This window comes from Varanus komodoensis, unplaced genomic scaffold, assembly GCF_004798865.1.
Source record: "Varanus komodoensis strain SLA01 unplaced genomic scaffold, ASM479886v1 scaffold131, whole genome shotgun sequence".
NCBI classification, from domain to species: Eukaryota; Metazoa; Chordata; class Lepidosauria; order Squamata; family Varanidae; genus Varanus; species Varanus komodoensis.
The window spans coordinates 389,161-409,891 of NW_025335380.1; the positions used below are offsets into that span (position 1 = coordinate 389,161).

At 44.0% G+C, this 20,731-nt stretch overlaps 1 protein-coding gene across 7 annotated transcripts in view; it reads right to left on the reverse strand.

Moving 5' to 3' along the window:
* The window catches only part of LOC123019599 (cytosolic carboxypeptidase 4-like), a 342,822-nt gene that overhangs the window by 209,479 nt on the left and 112,612 nt on the right, over positions 1–20,731 (reverse strand). For all 7 annotated transcript variants that reach the window (XR_006413940.1, XM_044422596.1, XM_044422594.1 and 4 more), the window contains one exon: positions 7,533–7,664. Coding sequence is in view for 6 of the 7 variants with exons in the window: in XM_044422596.1 (XP_044278531.1) it covers positions 7,533–7,664 (132 nt within the window). In the remaining variant the exon portion in view is untranslated. The remainder of the gene's footprint in view (positions 1–7,532; positions 7,665–20,731) is intronic.

Genomic DNA, 20,731 nt, shown 5'->3' on the forward strand with positions numbered 1-20,731 from the left:
GGCAGATGCCTAGTTCTTCACCATGGCGGGTGGGGGAAGTGCATCAGTATAAAATGGGGAATACTTGGCACAATAGCACTGAAAAAAAAGACCTTGGAGTTGTAGAGAACAAGCTAAAGATGAAGCAGCAATGTGATGCAACCACAACAAAGGGCAAAGGCTATTTTGGGATGTATAAAAGAAGCATCAGTTCCAGAATAAGAGATGCACTTGTTGCCCTTCACTCTGCATTAGTCAGACCCCACCTGGAATGCTGCGTTCAATTCTGGGCACCCAGGTTTAAAGGATGCAGAAAAATTAGAAAGGGTTCAGAGGAAGGCAGCAAAGATGGCGCAGAGTCTGAAAACTAAGCCCTATGATGAGAAGCCGAAGGAACTGGTCATGTTTAGCCTTGAGAAGAGAAGACTGCAAGGGGATACGGTAGCGCTTTACAAGTTCCTCATAAAGAGGAAGGAAAAGAGCTCTTCTCACTCATCCTTGAGTGTAGGGCATGGAGCAATGAACTTAAACTGCAGCACACCAAATTCAGGCTAGATATTGAGAAAAACTTCCTACCTGTCAGAGAATTATGATAGTGGAACCAGTTGCTAAGAGAGTTGTGGGTTCTCCCACACTGGAGACAATCAAGGCGAAACTGGACAGTCATCAGAGTGGGCTGGTGTGACTTGACATCCTTCACCAGCAGGGAGTTGGACCCAGTGGCCTTCTTAGCCCCTTCCAACCCTACTCTCTATTTTTTTCAGCTCTGAGGCCCTGTGACCTTGGAGGTAAGCCTGCAAGAGCTGAGGCCCCGTCCAGCCCCCTCACAAACTGTGCAAAAAGAGCCATGCTTGGCATGCTAGGCATGGGAAGGAAGTTGGAGTCACCCCATCATCATCATCATCCTCAGTTTCTATACTGCTCAGGAGATGCACCTATACAGAATACCAGTACAACACCAATACACAAACTGGGGTACTACTACCACTTAATTTCCATGCATCTCATTAATTTTACAATGCAGTTCTCCAAACAAAAAAGACTGCACACAATTTAGGGATTATTACATATGGGAGGGGGAGGGTAATGGCATACAAAAAGTTGTGTATTAGGGGAAATGGCTTGAAAGATGAACATAGCAGTGGAAACTGCATTCAGAATTGTACACGAATGTTCATGTAAATGTATGCCAATTTTCATGGGGGATTAAAAAGAAAAGGAAAACTTTGCAGATTAAAACATTTGCAAACTGCTGCAGAAATGAAGCCATTAAATTGTGCTTGAAAAAAATGTGAATGTTAGTATAATGAAATAGAAAGATTTGTGCATTCCTAACATTTAGTAATGGAGAGGAGGGGAAGGGAAGTATCTACTATGGGTCTGTAATACTAGGTATTCTGAATTTTGTACAGCTGATAACTGAGAATCAGTTGTATCTTTCTAATATCTGTGTATATCTTCTATATATATGAATATGAATGCATATGTATATGTATACTTTATACACTAAATAGTCTCCTAAAGTGGTGCACTATCAATTAGGGCAGGATTTAGCAGAGAGGGAGAGAGGGAGAGAACTCCACTTTTTACCTGAGCATATAATGCCACCTATAGTTACAACAGTGAACAGAATTCTTTTCTCTTGTGAATTCTGCTTCTTTGCTTTCACATTTCATTCTCATTTGTCAGTGGATTTTGATGCTTCATATCATTTTGGCCTACAGTTAATATTATTTACCAACACTAAGAGATCATAGCTCAGTGCTTAGGAGAAACCTGCAATAGATGGAGCTGAGAGATACATGGACGATTTAAAACTCGCAGCAGTGAGAAACTGGTGTGCCACTTAGACTATATTTAACATCCTTCATCCTACCACTCTTACACACACGCACACAGGTATGGTCCTGCTTACTGACAAATAACAGGCAGGCAAGTTGAACCACATTCTCTAATCACGCACACCACACAAGATGCAAACTGTCATTCCAATGGACTAGTAGAAATGATGCATACTTGTTTCTTGTGCTCAGGTACCCGTTGTCATCAGTTTCTATACTGCCCAGGAGATGCAGCTCTCTGTCAGGTCTGCAGCAATTCAGGGTGACTAGCACTGTTTCCACCTGATACTCCATCCTCCTTTCTTCTCCCTCCTGAACACTTCATCTTTGAGTAAATGCATGGCATGAAGCACCACAGCAGTGGGCTTGCTTCTGCATCTGGAGGCTTGCATGCATATGCAGCAGAGGGCACTGGACTGTGCACCTGCGCACAATACCAGTACAACACCAATGCACAATGAGGGGTACTAAAGGGGCCTGCATCTCCTTTCTCCCTGTTCAGTATGCCCAGTCCAACATGGGCTGCTTCAGAAAGGATTCACCAGCAAGAGTACATTTATTCCAGTTAGGACTGTGAGAGAATGCTGCCCCCCCCCCCCAATTCAAAGCCCTTCACACAAAGAGAAGTGTGTGTCCACTGAAAATGTTTCCAACTTGTCCTCAGATACATCTCATTCCAGATTCCCAGTTCAGTTTGCACAAATTCCTTCAAGAGACTAAATGACCCCCACCTTAGAGTGGGGTCATGGACTGAATGACCACTCCACTTTGGAGAAAATTGATGTGAATGAGCAGATTTGTGCAAATTCTTGAAGATTTGCATGAATACCCCATTTTTGCAACATTGGCAGCATTCATAAACACAAACAGGATTCAGAGAGTCCTAGAGCTCTGGAACATCACTTATTCACCCATCGGCTGAGTCTGGTGCCTAATTCATGCACTGCCAGTCCCACTGTTCATTGGAGGAAAGACCCGTGCAGTAATGCCCCCACCATGGCCATCTCTGGTGAAACCATCTTTAACAGCTGCATGTTTCCGATTGCCCAGTCTCAAACAAAATACCCTAGAGCTGGACAAGGTGCAGAAAAGGGCAACCAAGATGACACAGGAACGCATATCGCTCACACACAAGGCTTTAGAATGCCATCAGGAATCCATGCATGCCATTGGACACTGGCCAGTCAGTAAAATAGTGACAGATGAATAAAAATCATCTATTTGATTTTTTGTAAATTCAAAGCTCTTTCTGAACATGTAGGCATTTCTGAATAGCAGTAAATTCTTATTTTTGAAAAATGAACTGAAATAAAATTCTCACACATTGCTGGTGGAGACAGCTAGCACAGAGAAAGCAAATTATGTCTATAGATGCATAAACCAGAAATGAATGAAAAGTCCATTTAATTTCATGCTGATAAAACATACCCAAATCAGCAAAGTTCTCCATATCTGGGAAGAAGGAATTCCAGTCCTGTGTGGGAGAAACCCAGATTAACCTATTTGTCTCCTAGGCTCCTCATCTTTATGGCAGGGAAGTGTGCCACACTCCTTACCATGCTGGGAACTGCAGCAGCTCTGGAATTTGGCTGCTGCAGGTGGGAGGCAATTTTGCTCCTGTTTGTCTTTTCAAAGAATTCACTAATTTCAAATTCTGGGGAGAAAGAACATGGGTATGGCTTTAAGAAAGTCAAGTGTGAGAGAAAGTGAAAATGACCATTCCTAGCATCGCCCATGCCTCTTTCTTGCATTCTTTCTCTCTCATGTCTTGAAGACTGTGAGTAGTTTCCATTATATTTTCCCATTGATGTTCTGAACAAGCTGCCACCTGAGTTTTGATTAAAGGTAATCAATCAAAAAGGTAATCAATCAATCAAATCAATCAATTTGATTACCTTTAACAAGAGCTTGATCTGCAGATATCAGTTTTGCTTTGCTTCACTTCGCTTCGCTTTTGACAGCATGGAGATAAGTGTGACTATTGGCTAATGTCTGCAAATAATAAAAGCAAGAGAGGTCCTTTTTCAAGGTCTTGGGTCCTAGCTCCTTAGTTCTTTCGACTGGAGTTCCTGAGAAGTCAGTATTCAATGATTGATGGGTTCATTTGGGAACTCAAGGGAGATTTGCCTTGGATTTGATCCTGGCTGAGAATCTACTGTCAACATTCCTCTGAAACACAAGGGAATGTTCTAGGGATGCTCCATAACCCTACCAATCTTGGCTGATGTTCATGCACAGACACACACAAAGGCCAGAAACCTTACACATGTTCTAAATCCTCTGCGGAAGTTTAGTCTTTGCCAAACACAACGGTAAAAGAAAAATCCTATATGCAGATACCCCAGTCCAATTTATTTTCTTAAGACAGCAAAATTTGTCTTTATAATCAACCTTTTTAATGTTAATTCAATAAAACTCCTGCTAGGTAAGTGGAACAAGTGTGTATAGTGCTCATTTGTAAACATTAGCAAATATGAATTTAATATTCTGTTTGTTCTATCCGTGTTTCTCAGATCTCAAGCTAATGGTTCTTTCCCCTCTGTTTATTTTCTCATTAATTAACTTTTAATTGTACATTTTCCACCAAAAACCCAACCACAAAGAGATTCATTTGTAACACTGCACCAAATGTTTGTTAAGGAGAAGAACTCACCCTCCTCTGCCCACTCTCTACTGCAAGGAGGCCACTGAAGAGGGGGAACCTTCCTCCCCATTTGGAGGGGCATTCAGAGCTGAGTCCGAATCCCTCAGGATGTCTCTGAAAAATAAAGGCTCAGTTCTGACTGCACCTTGAAGGGTGGGAAGATTTCTTATTTATTCATTTTTACTGTCTGAAAAGTTCTTTTTACATGGCCTTTCTCACACATGCCTTCTGGAATTATATAAGTACTTACAACTGCACTGAATGCATAGACTTCCTCCTTTTGGGTAATATTCAATTATAATACCCACTGACAATTCTGTGGCACCCTGATGGTTTACTTCCACAAGTAGGACTCATTAGCAGCAACCAGAAATGAGCGAGAACATTCATTTGGTTGTTTAGACGAGGTCACGAAATGGAACCAGGCCAATCTGCCCCAATCCAGATGTGAAGGTTTCTGCCCCTTTCATAACTTTCTCTAAGAGTTTAAATATTGATCATGCAAACAGTGAGTCTTTCTGGACTATAGAATAGGGAAGTGCAAAGGCCAGGAAACCACAAATAGTCAGTGGTCAGAAGAAAGGGGTGGGGAAGAGGAGGTGTGGCCTGAGGAATCATGGTGGGGCGGAATTGACCCCAGGACCTATACCCCTACTATACAGAGGGTCATGCTACCAAAAAAGGAAAGGACTCTGTATCGGAGTCATGGAGGAATTTGTGTCACGGAGATGCAGTTGGACAGCAATTCCAGTCAGCCTCAGCCAGCATGTTCAGTGCCTTTCTGGATAATGGGGTGCAATATAGCTCAAATAAATAATTTAATAAATTGTAGTCCAGCAACATCTGGCGCACCACAGGTACCACAACCCAGCTGCAGCTAAAAGATCAGCGGAGAAGTTTGGAAGATGATGGGAGCTCACCAATTCGGAAAGTGGATACCTAACATACAGGTGCTCCCACAAGTCAAGGACCCCTGCGTCAGTCTGCAACATAAGCTTGCGTTTGACTCATCTGTTGCAGGTTCAAGACGAAGCAGCTGCCAGAAGGCGGCCTTTTGACTCTTTCTGTGTGCTTGTCAAGTCTCCATTGTTTTCTAAAGTTCAACTGCACCAAAAGGACTGAAGCTGTGCTGTCAGTAATCACTTTTCCCCACTATCCCATCCAAGCACATGGGGAGGGAAAGAGAGAGAAGCTGGGATCGGGCCACAGAAGGTCATATAAGATCCACCCTTTGGTCAACGTTTCAGCTTTCACTGGATGTTATATTAAGATCGCTTAAGGATAGACTTCAGTGTTGGGAGATGCAGCTGCCCCTTTTTGCTGCAAAGGGCAAAAACAGTCACAGATCTGTACTGTATTTTATCCATCACACCACGTCTACCCAAATTAACAGTTCTTAAAAGGCAGTAGGTGGGTGTAAAAGGGCATGGCTGCAATTCTATGCACGTGTAAAGGCCATTCAACTCAGCCCTGCTCTCCACATGAAAAAGGGGCAGATGAGATCCTGCCATTTCAGACTGCAGGGGGAAAAATGGCTTCTTCAGCATTTGGTCTCTAATATAAAAAAGAAAATAGTGCATGGGTCTACTTTTTCCCAATTGGAATTTTAGGGTTAATTTTCTAATTAATATCACATACCAACCTCAGGAGTTTGAAATGATAAAGTCCATTCTTCCATCTCAGGACTCTACAACCCCATTCTTAATTCACTACTCAGTTGCATGTGCAAATGAGCTGATTACAGGAGAATGTGGATATGGACATGGAGGGATTTATTTTATCCCTCTTGGGGCAATCCAATGAAATTGATTGGCAATATAATCAGGACAGACAAAGGGAAGTACTTCACAAAGCAACACAAGACATAATGCAATGATGGCCATAACCTTAGAAGGCTTTTAATAGGGGTGGAGAGACAAATCTGTAGAGCAGGGATGGGGCACTGGTGAACCTCAAAAACTTGTTGGATTGTATCACCATCCATCTCTCATCACTGCTCATGTTTGCTGGGGATGATGACAGTTGTACACAACAACATCTGGATTGCCACCATTTTTCCCAACCATCCAATAAACCTTTGATCTAATCCAACAGGAATCCTTAGACGCTCAACCCGCATACAAAGAAACACACAACCAACGTTTTCCTGGTCCACCAGCATGGCAGCCTTCCTCAGCCATTTGAATCAGCAGAGTATTTAGTTTTGAGAGATTCTCATGGGTGCTCCCACAAACTGAGAGCCATGGGCAAGCGGTGCGAATTTGCAGAATTCAAACTCCCTGAACTTTTCTGCATCCCATCTCAAAGCCTGCTCCAATTTGAGTGCAGATCCAATTGTGAGCTTCATATTTTCCATTTCACATGAAAATCCACACATATCCCCACAAATTTTCACATCAATTATGCCCCCTTTTAAATGTACGGACTCTTTTCCCATTGAGTCTTCTGTACATATAGGGATGCATGAGGACTCTGCCTGGGGGTAGGGATCCATCAGATTCCTTGAACTCAGCTTCCTGGACTCCAGTCCCATACAATGCACAATCAGAGCCCCTCTCACGTGCTGGGGCAGCCACTCCTTGAGCACTGCAACTGATGCTGTAGAAGGCCAGCCACAAGGGGCTTGCCAGGAAAGCAGCCTTCCTCCCCCCGTGATCGCTAGCAGCACTGCTCCCATGTGCCAGGAAGAGCGACTTGTTTGAACAGCTGCAACGGATGGTCCTGAGGGCTTGCCAGGAAAGCAGTCCCTCACAATGGGTGCACAACAGTGTCCCTCTTCTGTGCTACCTGCAGCTGCCTATTGGGCTGCTACAACTGACATGATAACTGTGAAACTGGGAGTCCTCAAGGACTCATGGGCTTCCTCTTGGCTCAAGCCCACTTTGGAAGACCAGGCTGAGCACAAGGGTTGTCCATGAATGCTTGGCGGGACAGCTTCCAATAGGGTTTGTCCCAACCCTGTGCTCACATTTCTGTCAGCACTCCCCACTAGAGTCCAGAAGATTATTGGCCAGGGATGACCAAGCCATTGCCATGCAGGTGTGTGGTCTCTGGGAAGCATGCCTTACCCTGTATCCAACATCTTCAGTGACAACAGTTGTGTCGACTGTGCATCCCGCCTGCCACAAGGTCTCCTTTATGCTGCATCCATACAGGAAAACATTCTTCCTCTGAGAATGGCCGTGGTAATCACAGAACACCTGGAGGTGGAAGAAAAGAAGGTTACTAAATGTTGTCTCACCCAAGAGGGATAAGCAGTTGCTAAGAAACTGCTACCTGCTGACCAAAGGCCTGAAATATGCTCTTGCCCACCTGACCATGTGGTATGTGACATTGCCTCTGGACAGCCCTGCATGGAAGCTGAAAGGGTTGGTTCTACTGCAGCTGCTGATGTGATGCTTGGTGAAGGTAAAAGGTGGTTAAGAACAAGGGTTCAGTTCTGGACTGTTGAGTCCAGCTGAGCGGGTGCTGAGGACCAGCATTTTTATTATGGGATTCCCATGTCACTCTGCAGCGCAGTGGGGGTAGAATACTGGTAGCCACTAGAGTTGGTACAAATGCTTTCCAAACTTTTCCCTCCAGAACCCTCAGACTTTCCCTCATGCTCAGCCTGGCCATGCAAAGCAAGCCAAGCCAAGCGGAAGTCTGCAGATGCTCGCAGACCCTGGTTGTGCACCCGGCAGCCTTTCCCATCAGGAGCAACAGCAGAGTGCAAAAGAGGGGAGCTGAGAAAGGATGCCCCGGTTGCCATTTCGAGTGGCCGGCCTTTCCCCCTCCTCACTGTTGGTGGCCGCAGTGGCGGGCATGGAAGAACGGGGCTGCCACACAGCACGTGGGGTTCGGTTCCTGGCAAGCACCTCGTGGACACTGGGCATGCTCACCAGGAACTCTGCTGCTGCAAAGCAGACCAGAGTACAGGAAGCTAAAGCCAGGGAATCCAATGGATTCTCCTCATAAAAGGGATTCCTTGCACACCCCTGGTAGCCATACACAAAACTGGTGGAGATCCTTCCTGGAAAATTCAGGAATTCTTAGCTGTGGCCTCCCATCTATGGGAGATGCCCTTCCCACAGATGCTCACAGGAAACCCTTTATTGTTAGCATCCTCATCCATCCAGCCATCATCACTGTGCCAGGATCCAGGCCCTGTTAATCTAACCTGTTCTACCTTTGCTACTTGTTTTATCCTGCTTTCTTCGGCTGTTCTGATTATCCTTATAGTATGCTGGATGCATACTTCATTTTGATTTCCTTTGCATGTTTCTTTTTTATAAGCAAACCCGGAACATGTTTGAAGGGTGGGAGAGAAATGTTTTAATGAATTAGGGTGCAATCCTACACAGATTTAAACAACAAAAACAACTAAGTCTAACAAAAACAACTGCCAGCATGCCCCATCTAGCTGCCCAAGCATTCAGGGAAATGCACCCTAAGAGCTATGAGCTATGAATCGGGGTACGTCTGTTTTGTTTCTGTCCATCAGTGTGTGTATAAATAGGATTTACAACATATTATCTCTCAAAATGCACATCTCTAAACATATAGCATATTTTGAAGAAAAATACATTCAAAATTGCATTTAAAAGCACATTTTCATGTGGACTGTTAAGCAAAAACAGGACAGAATGAAATTATCCCTATTCATAGCTCAGTCTCTTTCACATGTTTGTAAATATATTTTATCTAATAATCCATATTTTACATTTATTTAAATTAAGTGTGTGTGTGTGTGTGTGTGTGAGAGAGAGAGAGAGAGAGAGAGAGAGAGAGATGAGAATAGCATTGCAAAATGTGCAGAAGGATAGAGAAAGTTAAGACAGAGTTGTGGCACAAATCATACTGGAATAAGAAAATATTGAATTCCTTAGGCATCCTCAGCTATGAATCAGAAGTGCCCAAGTGCGCACATTGCTTCTTCCACAATCTAAGTAGCCTGCAGCAAACCATATTTGTTCTGCTCGTTTTCCCAATAGGAGGGTAAAAACACACCTATTGTGAGTCGAACTTCTTTCTCCCAGCAAGAAGAGTCTCACCAGTGCTTCTTTGCCAAGCATTGCTATTTTGCACACAAGTCTCTAGGCATGCACAGAAATGTCAAGCCCTCTCTGACATGCTTCTCTCAAAGCTTTCCTCCTGTCCCTGGGAGAGGAGTGCGGTGGAACCAGCACGCCTGCACTCCTCCCTCAGAGACCCCAACTAGGCCACCTGATGATCGTGATGATAGACTATCAGATGCACCCGCAAGGAGGCTGGAGTTCCCACCTGCTGGACTCCCCATCTCCAAATCTCCTCCCCCAGGTGTTGCTGCTCTTCCTCATTTCCATGGGCAGGGTTGACTGGCCCCCTCCACTGCCCTTGAGCTGATCTCCCCCATAGAAGGCACAGGCAGGTACGCAGGGCCTTGGGCTGCAGCAAGAACTGGGCCCATTTCAACAATCATCTCGTTACCAGAGTCTGAGCTGTCAGCCCTGCCAGAATGGCCAGCCTCTCGTGTATGTCCGAGGTTTGCCAGAATGTGCACGTGTGCATGACAATGCCTGACTTAACATACTTAAGAGGGAAAGATTCTAAATAAATTTTCTGGAACATGTATGTAAGGAGGAAGAGGCTGGATCACATCCACTCTATCACGTCTGGTACTGAATTCCTTCAGCAATAGCGGCACCAAAGGCTTCTGGAAAGCTTTCAAGGGGACATGAAGACCATGGTACTCTACCTGGTTATCCCTCCCAAAACTTGTATTTAGTAGTGGTTTAACTGTAAGGAGTCATTTCGTCAACTGAAACTCACATTTTTGCAATGCTCACTTTTAAGAAAAGCTTGGATCCCTGTCACACAAATTTGTTATTCAGTTTAGTTCAGATAGTGAACTTCAAAGTATACACAGCTTGCATCTAAACTACAGGATTTCTCTGTATGTGGTGAGCTAGCCAGTTTAATCTTCCAGAAGGAGATGTGTTAATTACATTTTAATCCTTTAGGGAAAGGTTGGCATTTGAACTCTTTCTACAATCCCTTCACTTTTGATTACTTGCTTATGTAAAAAGCACATCTGGAAATGACCAATCGGAGAGCCATACATAACACACTGATACATTATGTCATCCTTTTTTAAAAACTTACAACTGTGCCATTTGGTATTGCAAAGTGTGAAAATTTATGCACGAAGGACAGGATCTCAAATGAAAGGGGGAGGAAAAGTCATTTGGGGTAAGTTTCCCCATTACTAGCATTTAGTAGCTTGCTGTCTCTGAACTTAAACATCCCATCCCATCTAACAGCTGTCAACAGGCCTTTGTCAACCATTTGTCTATTTGCCATTGGAAACCATGGAAAGAGGTTAGAGACCCCACCTGTTCTCACATAATCACCATCCCCAGAATCCCTGGGAAGAAAACATGGACTGTAAACCAGTATACACTTGGAGTGTAGAAAACACCCTCAAAAGACAATTTCCAGTCCACCTACTAGTAAGAGCTGGGCAATGCATGTGCTTCTTTTTTTAAGTCCAAACTTCCCCTCTTCCCCTCACAAGAATCAGTACTTTATAATACCATTAAGTATGACTTGGTTTTGTTAACACTCAAAGCTTATGCAGGATAATTTGTGGGAATGCATAAGCACATAATTATGTGAGGATTCCAGTGCACTGTTATTTCATTGTGTATATCCTGCTGGAGCAAAGAACAGTGCATGACCTACATTTGTGCCAGAGAGTTGTGTTTCTCACCACCCCATCTGCCTGTCGAGTTCCACAACCTAACCTCTATTGTCATAGGGATAGATGGGTGGTGGTGGTTTTCTTTCATTGAGACCCAATTTAGATTGTCTCTATAAACAGATATTGACTTTGATCAGAGTGAAAAATCAGGGTTTATTGATGCAAGAGGCAAATATTGACCTGAGCCAGAGTCAGAACAATCAATTACCCAGTTTGCTGAGATAGGAAGTCAATACATATTGGTGCTACATAATGTCCCCACTTCTTTACTGCTGTATTGGGAAACCTCTAAATTATGAACATAGATTTTTATGGTATAGCTTGACTCTTTAAGCTAATATCCAAAAGAAAGCAGAAAACTGCAGTGAGATCAGTCTATAATTCCCTAGCACTGTTTCCTTTGAATCCAGAAGCTACCGAAGAAAAAGAGGTAGAAGTGCAGCAGGACAACAATCCAGTTAGCAGTTAGTAAATTTCTGAGCCCCTTTCACATGATATGGTGGCATGGGAGTCATCTCCTCATGGACCAACAGCCTCATTGCTGTGGGTAGGGATGGACGAGAAAATAATTCCAGTTCATTTTTATAAGGTGGTACTGCATTTATATGTACTGGACTGAACATGCCCTTGGTCCAATCTACAATGAAACTTGCGTATTTCAGTGAGCCGCCCCGAGGCTTTGGTGAATGGGGTGGCATAGAAGCTTTCTAAATAAATAAAATAAGTATTTCTGAGCTTGCAGTTTGATTTACTGACAAGAAATATTTATTTATTTATTTATTAAAACATTTTTATGCCGCCCCATTCGCCGGAGCCTCGGGGCGGCTTACAACAAAAAATTAAAATAACATTTTAAAATATATACAGTAAAATACAAATATATAATATAAAACATACAATATAAAACAAGCCGCCCTGGCCAAATAAAATTCAATAATATTAACATTTAAAATACTGCTTAAATAAAAAGGTCTTCGCCTGGCGCTGAAAAACAAATAACGACGGCGCCAGGCGGACCTCTCTGGGGAGCGCATTCCATAACTTAGGCGCCCCCGCTGAGAAAGCCCTCCTCCGAGTAACCACCCTCCTAACTTCTTCCACGGAGGGCTCCCGGACAAGGGCCTCTCCCGCCGATCTCAGGGGGCGGCTGGGCATATAAGGATGTAAGCGTTCCTTCAGGTAACCAGGACCCAAGCCGTTCAGGGCTTTATAGATCATTACCAACACCTTGAATTGGGCCCAGACTTCAATGGGAAGCCAGTGAAGCTGACGGAGAACTGGAGTCATGTGAACATAACGTCCAGTCCCCGTCAGCAGCCTGGCAGCTCTATTTTGGACCAATTGAAGTATCCGGACCGTCTTCAAGGGTAGGCCCACGTAGAGCGCGTTACAGAAGTCCGGACGGGAAGTCACCAATGCATGTGTCACTGTCGCAAGGCAGTCGTTCTCCAGATAGGGGCGCAGCTGATGAATCAGCCGAAGCTGGAGGAAAGCGCTCCTCGCCACTGCTGTTACCTGAGCTTCGAGTGAAAGCTCCGGGTCGAGGAGCACTCCCAAGCTTCGGACCTTGTCCCTAAGAGGGAGTGCAACCCCGTTCAGGACAAGGTTCAATTCACCCTCGCCGAAGCCCGATCCGCCAACCAACAGGACCTCCGTCTTGTCTGGATTGAGCTTCAGTTTATTGGCCCTCATCCAGCCCATTACCTCGGCCAGGCACCGGTTCAGCACAGCCACTGCCTCACCTGGATTGGTGAAAAACGAGAGGTAGAGCTGGGTATCATCAGCGTACTAATGGTTCCGCAGCCCACACCTCCTGATGACCTCTCCCAGCGGTTTCATGTACATGTTGAACAGCAAAGGGGACAAAATGGACCCCTGCGGTACTCCATGGCATAGCTGCCATGGCGCAGAGCCATAGTCCCCCAGCACCACCTTCTGGAACCGGCCATTGAGATAGGAGCGGAACCACTGCAAAGCAATGCCTCCGACCCCCAATCCCGCAAGCCTATCCAGAAGGATACCATGGTCGATGGTATCGAAAGCCGCTGAGAGGTCCAGAAGAACCAACAGGGACACACTCCCCCTGTCCTTCTCCCTGCACAGGTCATCGTACAGGGCGACCAAGGCAGATTCAGTACCGTACCCGGGTCTGAAGCCGGACTGCAATGGGTCCAGATAATCAGTTTCATCCAAGAGTGCTTGGAAATATTGTGCTCACCAAAAGAAAAAAAAATGTGTACTTTTGAAAAATGCACACAATCATGCTTTTATTCATGAAAGAAGAATGCATACATTTCAAAGAGGCACACAACTGACCCACAACTGGGAAAATCTGTCTATGAAAAGCAAAAGAGAAGGCAAGCAATCTGATAAAAACATGAGACAGAACAAGGCTCAAGGTGGAATTTGGAGAAGTTCTTTAAGTTTGAATTTGGTGCAAACACATCTGTATCTGTGGCCTGCATGTGAATGATGGGGCTGATCCCGTGAGCATTTCCCTGGCTGTTGGCAAGCAGGCAGGAGAGCGGATGCTATGCACAGGGAGGGACCACGTGCATCCACTCCACATTTAAAGGGGACCTTGCTTGGGGAGAAGTTCACAAGCCTAGTGGTGCTATATATGAGGGCATCCTTTAATCCATAGACACACAGGTGTATGCACGCACATTCCAGAAAATCTGAAAATAGAAAATTTTGGCAAAAATGTACCCTAGTGTATTTCATCCTTTTCAGCCATAAAAATAACAGAGATTGCATGCCTGGGTGATTGTCAGCTATCACGGTCTTTCGATAGGCTTCCCTGCTTTACATAGATCAGCCACTGGCAAGCTGGTGCCCTCCAGATATTTCTGCCTACAACTTCCATCATTGGCCACAGTGACAATGGAGTTGGCTGATGGGAGTTGCAGTCCAGAATATCTGGATGGCATCAACGTGGGAAGGGGTTGAGAATCCCTAAGAGGTGCTGGACATATACTGGGAACAATAGAAGAGGCGACTCAGCTGCAGCCCATTTGGACCCTCACAGCATGCTCTACACAGGGTCACCTTGGCAAACTGTTCAGACAATCGGTAGATCCAGAAAGCTGTGGCCAGACTGTTAAGCAGAGCAAGTCACAGGGAGCATGTCGCTCCCTTGGAACAACACTTTTGCAGACCACTGGTCTGTTTTCAGTCCCACTTCTAGGTGTTGGGTACAACCTATAAAGCACTGGGAACCAGGCTGAAAGGGAAGCCTGGGTGGGCCTTTTGCTTGGTACTGCCACCATCAGAGTCATTTTGGGTGAAAACAAAGGATGAGGAAGAGCAAACTCAGTGGCCACTTCCAGGTTCTGAACTCCCGCAAAGGAAACTCCATTAAATGCTTTTCTGGTATCTTTCCACTATCAGGCAAGCATTTTTTTATTCAGACAAGCCTTTGGCAGATGAGCTGGACCATTGCTGAATGTTTTTGTTCGCTTGTTTTTAAATTGGCTGGTGCACTTTATTTCTTCTGTTGTTCTGCTTCCAAGTTGCATTTTGAATTATTTATTTTTATGTTCTGCTTTAGCTAAGATTTTGTTTTTAATTTGGATTTTATTTTTATTTTTAGCCACCTTTAGCACCATTACTGGAAGGAAAGACAGGATATAAATTAAGTGAGGAAATAGCTGCAAGCCTAGGCTGTCCCTTTATGTGATCTGGCAAGCCATTCTTTGTTCTTCTGATAGCACTGGTCAGCCCAGCTAGAAAGCCAAGAGGAGGCAGTGCTGCCAATGAACCCAGCCCGTTATGTACATATTTTCCTGCTTTGTCTCCAGCTCATGCATTGTCAACTAAGCATCTGCAATTTGTTCAATTATCCAGTAATGGTCCCTTCTGAACAGCCAAGTTCATCATTAAAGGAAGTTTCAGTGCAGAGAGAGACACAGTTTAGCATTTTGTCCAAGTGCTTGGCTACTTCCAGCTTTGGATCACAAAGACAGAGTCGCTTTTCTTTTCTTTTCTTTTCTTTTCTTTTCTTTTCTTTTCTTTTCTTTTCTTTTCTTTCCTTTCCTTTCCTTTCCTTTCCTTTCCTTTCCTTTCCTTTCCTTCTTTCCTTTCCTTTCCTTTCCTTTCCTTTCCTTTTCTTTTCTTTTCTTTTCTTTTGCAACTTCCCTTCTGAATAGCAAAGGGGATTTCATAGCCTGAGTCCCATTTAGAGATGGAATGCCCAATTCCACTGGGTATCAATTACCTGCCCATTTAGCACACTTTGAGCAACTGAAAGGATTACACATTACCCAGTTAAAATCTAACTTTCTCCATTAAGGAAGCACCCAGGGAAGCTCTGTATGGCAGCCTGCTAGATGACTTAAGCTTTCCCAGTTTATGATTTTGCATCCTAGAGAGTAGCACTGATGAATCCTAAATAATAGGGCCATTATTGGCATGCTGAGAGTTGCGGCCTCACTCACCAGTGCAGGATTTATCAGATTAGCAGAGAAGGAGCTTATCCTACCCCTGCTGAAGGCAGTGAGTTTGTTAGCAATGGGAGAATGTTAGCAAACTGTTCCACTGCAGCAGCATTGGCCAGATGCATGTTAATTCTGCTGCACGTGCGTGCAAATACATGTGCAGGTGCACCAAAGGCAATGCACTTGTATGAGAGGAAATACTTCAGAGCAGCTTTGACTTGCAGTGCGTCACTCTGATGGTCCCAAATGCAATGTGACAAGGTACAAGAGATATATCAAATAAAAGTGCAAACAGAGCCATTGTGGTACTCAGTACACTATGAATCATTCAAAGGTTTTTAAATAGGCCAAGATGTAGAGTCAGCTGAACATACACCAACCGAGAAAAGCTGGGCAAGCAGCAGTGGAGGCTGGCTCAGACTGGAATCCCTTGGGTACAGACTGGAATGATACCAGTGCACTGGTCACACAAGATGAGTTGTGTGACCAAGGAGTATTCCAAAGTGGTAACAGAAATATAAATGTACATTTTTTCCCATCTGTGCTTCTCAAAACATCAGAATCTTTCCTCCCATTTTCCTCATTGACAGAATTGGATTCTTTTTGACAGGAATTGCATTCTAGGTGTATTAATACTCATTAGTCACTAATAATTAATGAGCTTAATGCACCAATGAAAATTAGCACAAATTATCCCCCCACCTCACACACACACACCCCAACAGTGGAAAATGGGCTGCAAGTCCAGAGAATCTACCTGACTCAGAAAAAGCCATTCAAGTCCACAGAGTCCACTTGTTGGATTACTGAAAAGACGAGATGGCCCGGGAGGCCCCTTCTGACTCACTCTGAAGGGGCCTCTATTTCTATGTTTCTATTTCCATATGAATCCATGGCAGAATATTTTGTACATGAACAGTAGAGGAAACATCTAAATCTGTTAGTGGTGACCAAAGTGACTGCTCATTTTGATCCAGAGATTCCCCCTGCCCCTCATTATTGAAGAACCTACTTTTGGACTTTAAGAATCCTCCATCTTTCATTCCATAATAGTACTTTCAAGTGTTTGAGCCCCATCTTAAGCTGCCAGTCTCTCTCCTTGATGCCAGTTTAGATACCCTTCATGAACGGGAAGAATTCTCCTCCTTCCTCCACTGCCTCTCTTTGTTTCATGCCTGGTTGAGCTCATAAAAATCCATTTCCTCACATGGGCTGTTCACAAGTTCTTCAATATCTCCAACATTTCTCTAAGTGGGTATCTCCCTAAAACATTTGCTCCGCCAGCCACATAGGAAGATCCTAATTCTTCCTCATATCTTTGCCTCAATTTCATAGCGAAGTCTGTTGATGACACCTCAAAGACTCACAGATTAGCTTTTTGTGACAAAAGCCCATTTAGGCCACAAAAGCCTATGTCATGATAAATCTGTTACTTTACTAATTAGTGGAAGTCTCCCTTTGTGTAACTGTTTGTTAGGTAATATATCTGGCCCTTTAAGAGGACACAAGGTGATCCCTGTTTCACCTGTCAAATGCTAAAATGTACAATTTGGTAGCTGCTCTGGAGCTATAACACAAGCACAGCGGTTCCCATTCTCTCTGCTAGAAGGAAACGCATAAAGTGTCCACCTAAGATGGTAGATGTTGCAGATGCATTGTCCCAGTAAGATGTTGGAGGACCGAGCTGTGTGTCTTCCCTGAACATGGGCTTCTCTGCATCTCCCAGTTAGCTTACAGCAGTGCAGTGGAACATGGATGGGGAGCCTCTTTCTGCTCAAAAGCATAATTAAACTTTGGAAAAGCTCTCAGGGCCACATTCCAGTGATTGATCAAGCCAAAAGCAGAAATGAGAGAACCAGTGTGGTGCAGAGGTTAAGAGTTAGGGACTAGGACTCAGGCAATCCAGGTGGTTCTAGTTCCCACTTAGCCTTGGAGCCAACTGGGTGACTTTGGGCCAGTCACAGATTCTCAGCCCAGCCTACCTCACTGGATGGATAATGAGGGGATAAAATTGAGAGCAGCAGGAAAAGAATGGTGTAAGCCATTTTGAGTTCTCATTTTAAAAAAGGCAGAATATCAATCCAATAAACAACTAAATAAATAAGAGACGAGGCCAAAAACACAGCAAAACAAGTACCAGCATGAGGAAGCATAAGCTCTTATTCCCAGTAAACCAGTCATTTAAACCTTTTAGAATGGGAAAGGGGGAACCTGGGAACCAGCAAGCCATCTGTGGACAATCAGGGGTCATCTGGGGTAGGCTGTTTTCAGCCAACAAGCCTGAACTTTTCCATCCTATCTGCTCATTGCTCATGCTAAGCTAGGATTCAGTGGTTGTTGATTTTTCACCTCAGCCAAAAAGTGTATAGCGGCAGCCTAGTTGCACAGACCTACAAATGTTACTGCTCTGTATTAGCATTATATTCTCCTCTCCTAAGAATGGTGTCCAGGCAATACTAACACTGGAAAAATAACAGAAAGGTACGTGTGGGCGGGGAGGATTTTCTTCCCTGGGAAAAGTTACCCCACTTCACTGGCCCACTTGTCAGGAAGCTGTAGCTATTCCCACATCTCACTTTTCTTCTGTAAGCTGCCAGCCCTTCTTTGGAGAGGAAAAAAATATTGCTGTTCACACGTCCATGGGACAAAAGAAACCAAATGCACTTCACTAAAACCTTTCGGTGATCTGTATCCTTGGCTGTACACAGTAATGGAAAGAGGGCCTTACATACTTCCAAAGCAAGGAGAAAGGTGGGTGGGGGTTGAGCATGTATTAACTAAAATCAATAAGCTCTTCAAAGGCAGAGAGATTCCAGTTCTCTGAAAGCCTGTCATTTCCTGAAGGCCAAGAAAGAGTGTGGCAAAGGAATCAACGGTCACGTGCAGTGAAAGGTTTGCTGACAGTTTGTGCTGGACTCTGGGCAGACAGACACAGATCTGGGCCCTTCTGGACTCTGAAGATTAATGACACAAGTTGGTCATGGGTATTTATTTATATTACATTCATATACTGGCTTTTCCCTCTTGCAAGCAGACTGTTGCTGCTTTGCATGATTCACCTTCCCTTTTTTTTTTTGCATTGAATGGCCCAAAGTCATCCGGTGAACTTCATAACAGACTAGAACCCAGATTTCCTGTGTCCCAAAACAGTAAACATTATACCATGGGGGCATGTATACTTTCAGAGGTTTCCTGTCTCTGTCAAATCAACTGATCATTCCATGTAAAGGAGGAACCTGCCGTGACTGCATTCTCTGACATGCATAAAATCCCCAGCATATAGAAAATTACCGTATCTTCCAACATCTCACAAAGAGATCAAATCAGCCAGGGATGGGGCAGAGGAGGAACATTTCAGGTTCAGTTCTGCTCACTTTTTCATTTTTCCTACATTAAGCTTGTTCTGTCCTCATGTCACATCAGGCATTTTTTAACCAAGACAGTATAAAAATGTGCATATATTTTGGTGCATTTTTCTTAATCTATAGACCTATTTTTCAAAATATGCATATTTTGTTCACATTTTCCTATATAAACACAACTTCTGTAATTGATTTTCCTAAATGCGATGTGTTTTGTGCAAGCTTTGTTGCACTTTTGGCTATGCTACAGAATGCCCATAGTATATGCATTTTTGTGTATATTGTCTGATCTGAAAACTTCATCACAAAGTGTGAATATTGCTGAATCACTGCAACATTCTGGTTCACACATAGGTTAAGGGACTTTGGTAAGTTTGTATTAAAATGGGAACCCAACGAGTTTCTCATTTATCCTTTCTTATAACACCCCAGTTCTCAAATCCTGCATGCAAGATAGTGTGTAGTCACACAAAAATTGTATGTGTGTATTAGGAATCATATCCTTGGGTTGAGAATTGGGGTGTTATTTCTGCCTCAGCCTTCTTTTGGCAATTTAAAAGCCAGGAAGATTTTTGTTCTTTTTAAAGAGGAAGACTTAAAACACAATTGTCCTACTACTGTAGGTTATGAGCTGCTGAGAAATGAAAAAGCAGGGCTTAACTATAAATACCTAAATACCTCAGTAGCTGCAGTAGTTGTGAAATGGCAGAGGAGGTCCACTGCTTAGAATCACGGAGATAAAATACCCACATTGGCCATGAAGATTATGCTACCACTCTCACCTCAATTGGTGTGTTCTAAAGCAGATGCCCTCCAGATGCATTGTACTACAATGCTTATAATCCCCCAATGTGTAGGTCAATGCTTGGGGATTATGGGAGTTGCAGTCCAAAAAATCTGCAAGGCAACAGTTTGCTTACCTTTGTTCTAAACCCATCATGATTAGTACTATTACTTTGCATTAAGAGACCAGCCAGCTACTCTCTGTTCTATATTTTAAGTCCTATTGACCTGAGAAAGGAAAATGAACCCTGAAGAAAATATATCCACCAGCAACTTACTCTGATATAATTGGGAACAAAGTAGGGATGGTGTGACCCTGGTAAACAGCTTCAGTTTGGAAAGAGGAATGTCGGGCAACGGGGTTCTAACTAACTTCCAACACCGTTTGGGATTAGCCGCAGCCTGTGGAGAGCTGCAGCCCAGCCACTTAGTGATAATGACTGTCAAGGCTGTACTTTTCTCCCTCCTTCCAGGGAGATTCAGACAATGGCTTTCTAACTCAGAGCTTTAATATGTTAATGCAAGCCAGTCCGACTGGCTGAGAAGTACCAACAGAATGTACTTTAGAAGTCTGTTGTGAAAGCAACAAGCATAGTTAGAACACTGGCATCAAAGGACTGTAACCTATTGGTAAGACATTGACTCTGAACTGAACACTTCTGCTCCCACTCAAGCACTAATTACTAACAGATACCTTTATAGCTGTCTTTTTCTGCACAGCCAGTCATTTGGCACATTTGGCTTCTCAGTTGGTCAGCCATCTTAAGGTCATGGACCCTGGCATTAGTGACACCTGATCTTCCCTTCCTCTCATTAGCGGTCTCACTTGGCTTTCCCAAGAGATCTGAAGCTGAGTGACTCTCAGCTTCCACCTGGGTTATTTCTGGGTCCCCTGCTCTTGGCACCTCAGCTGAAAATTGCAGCCTCTCCTCCTTCTTGGACTCACATCCACATCCCTTGAAAGC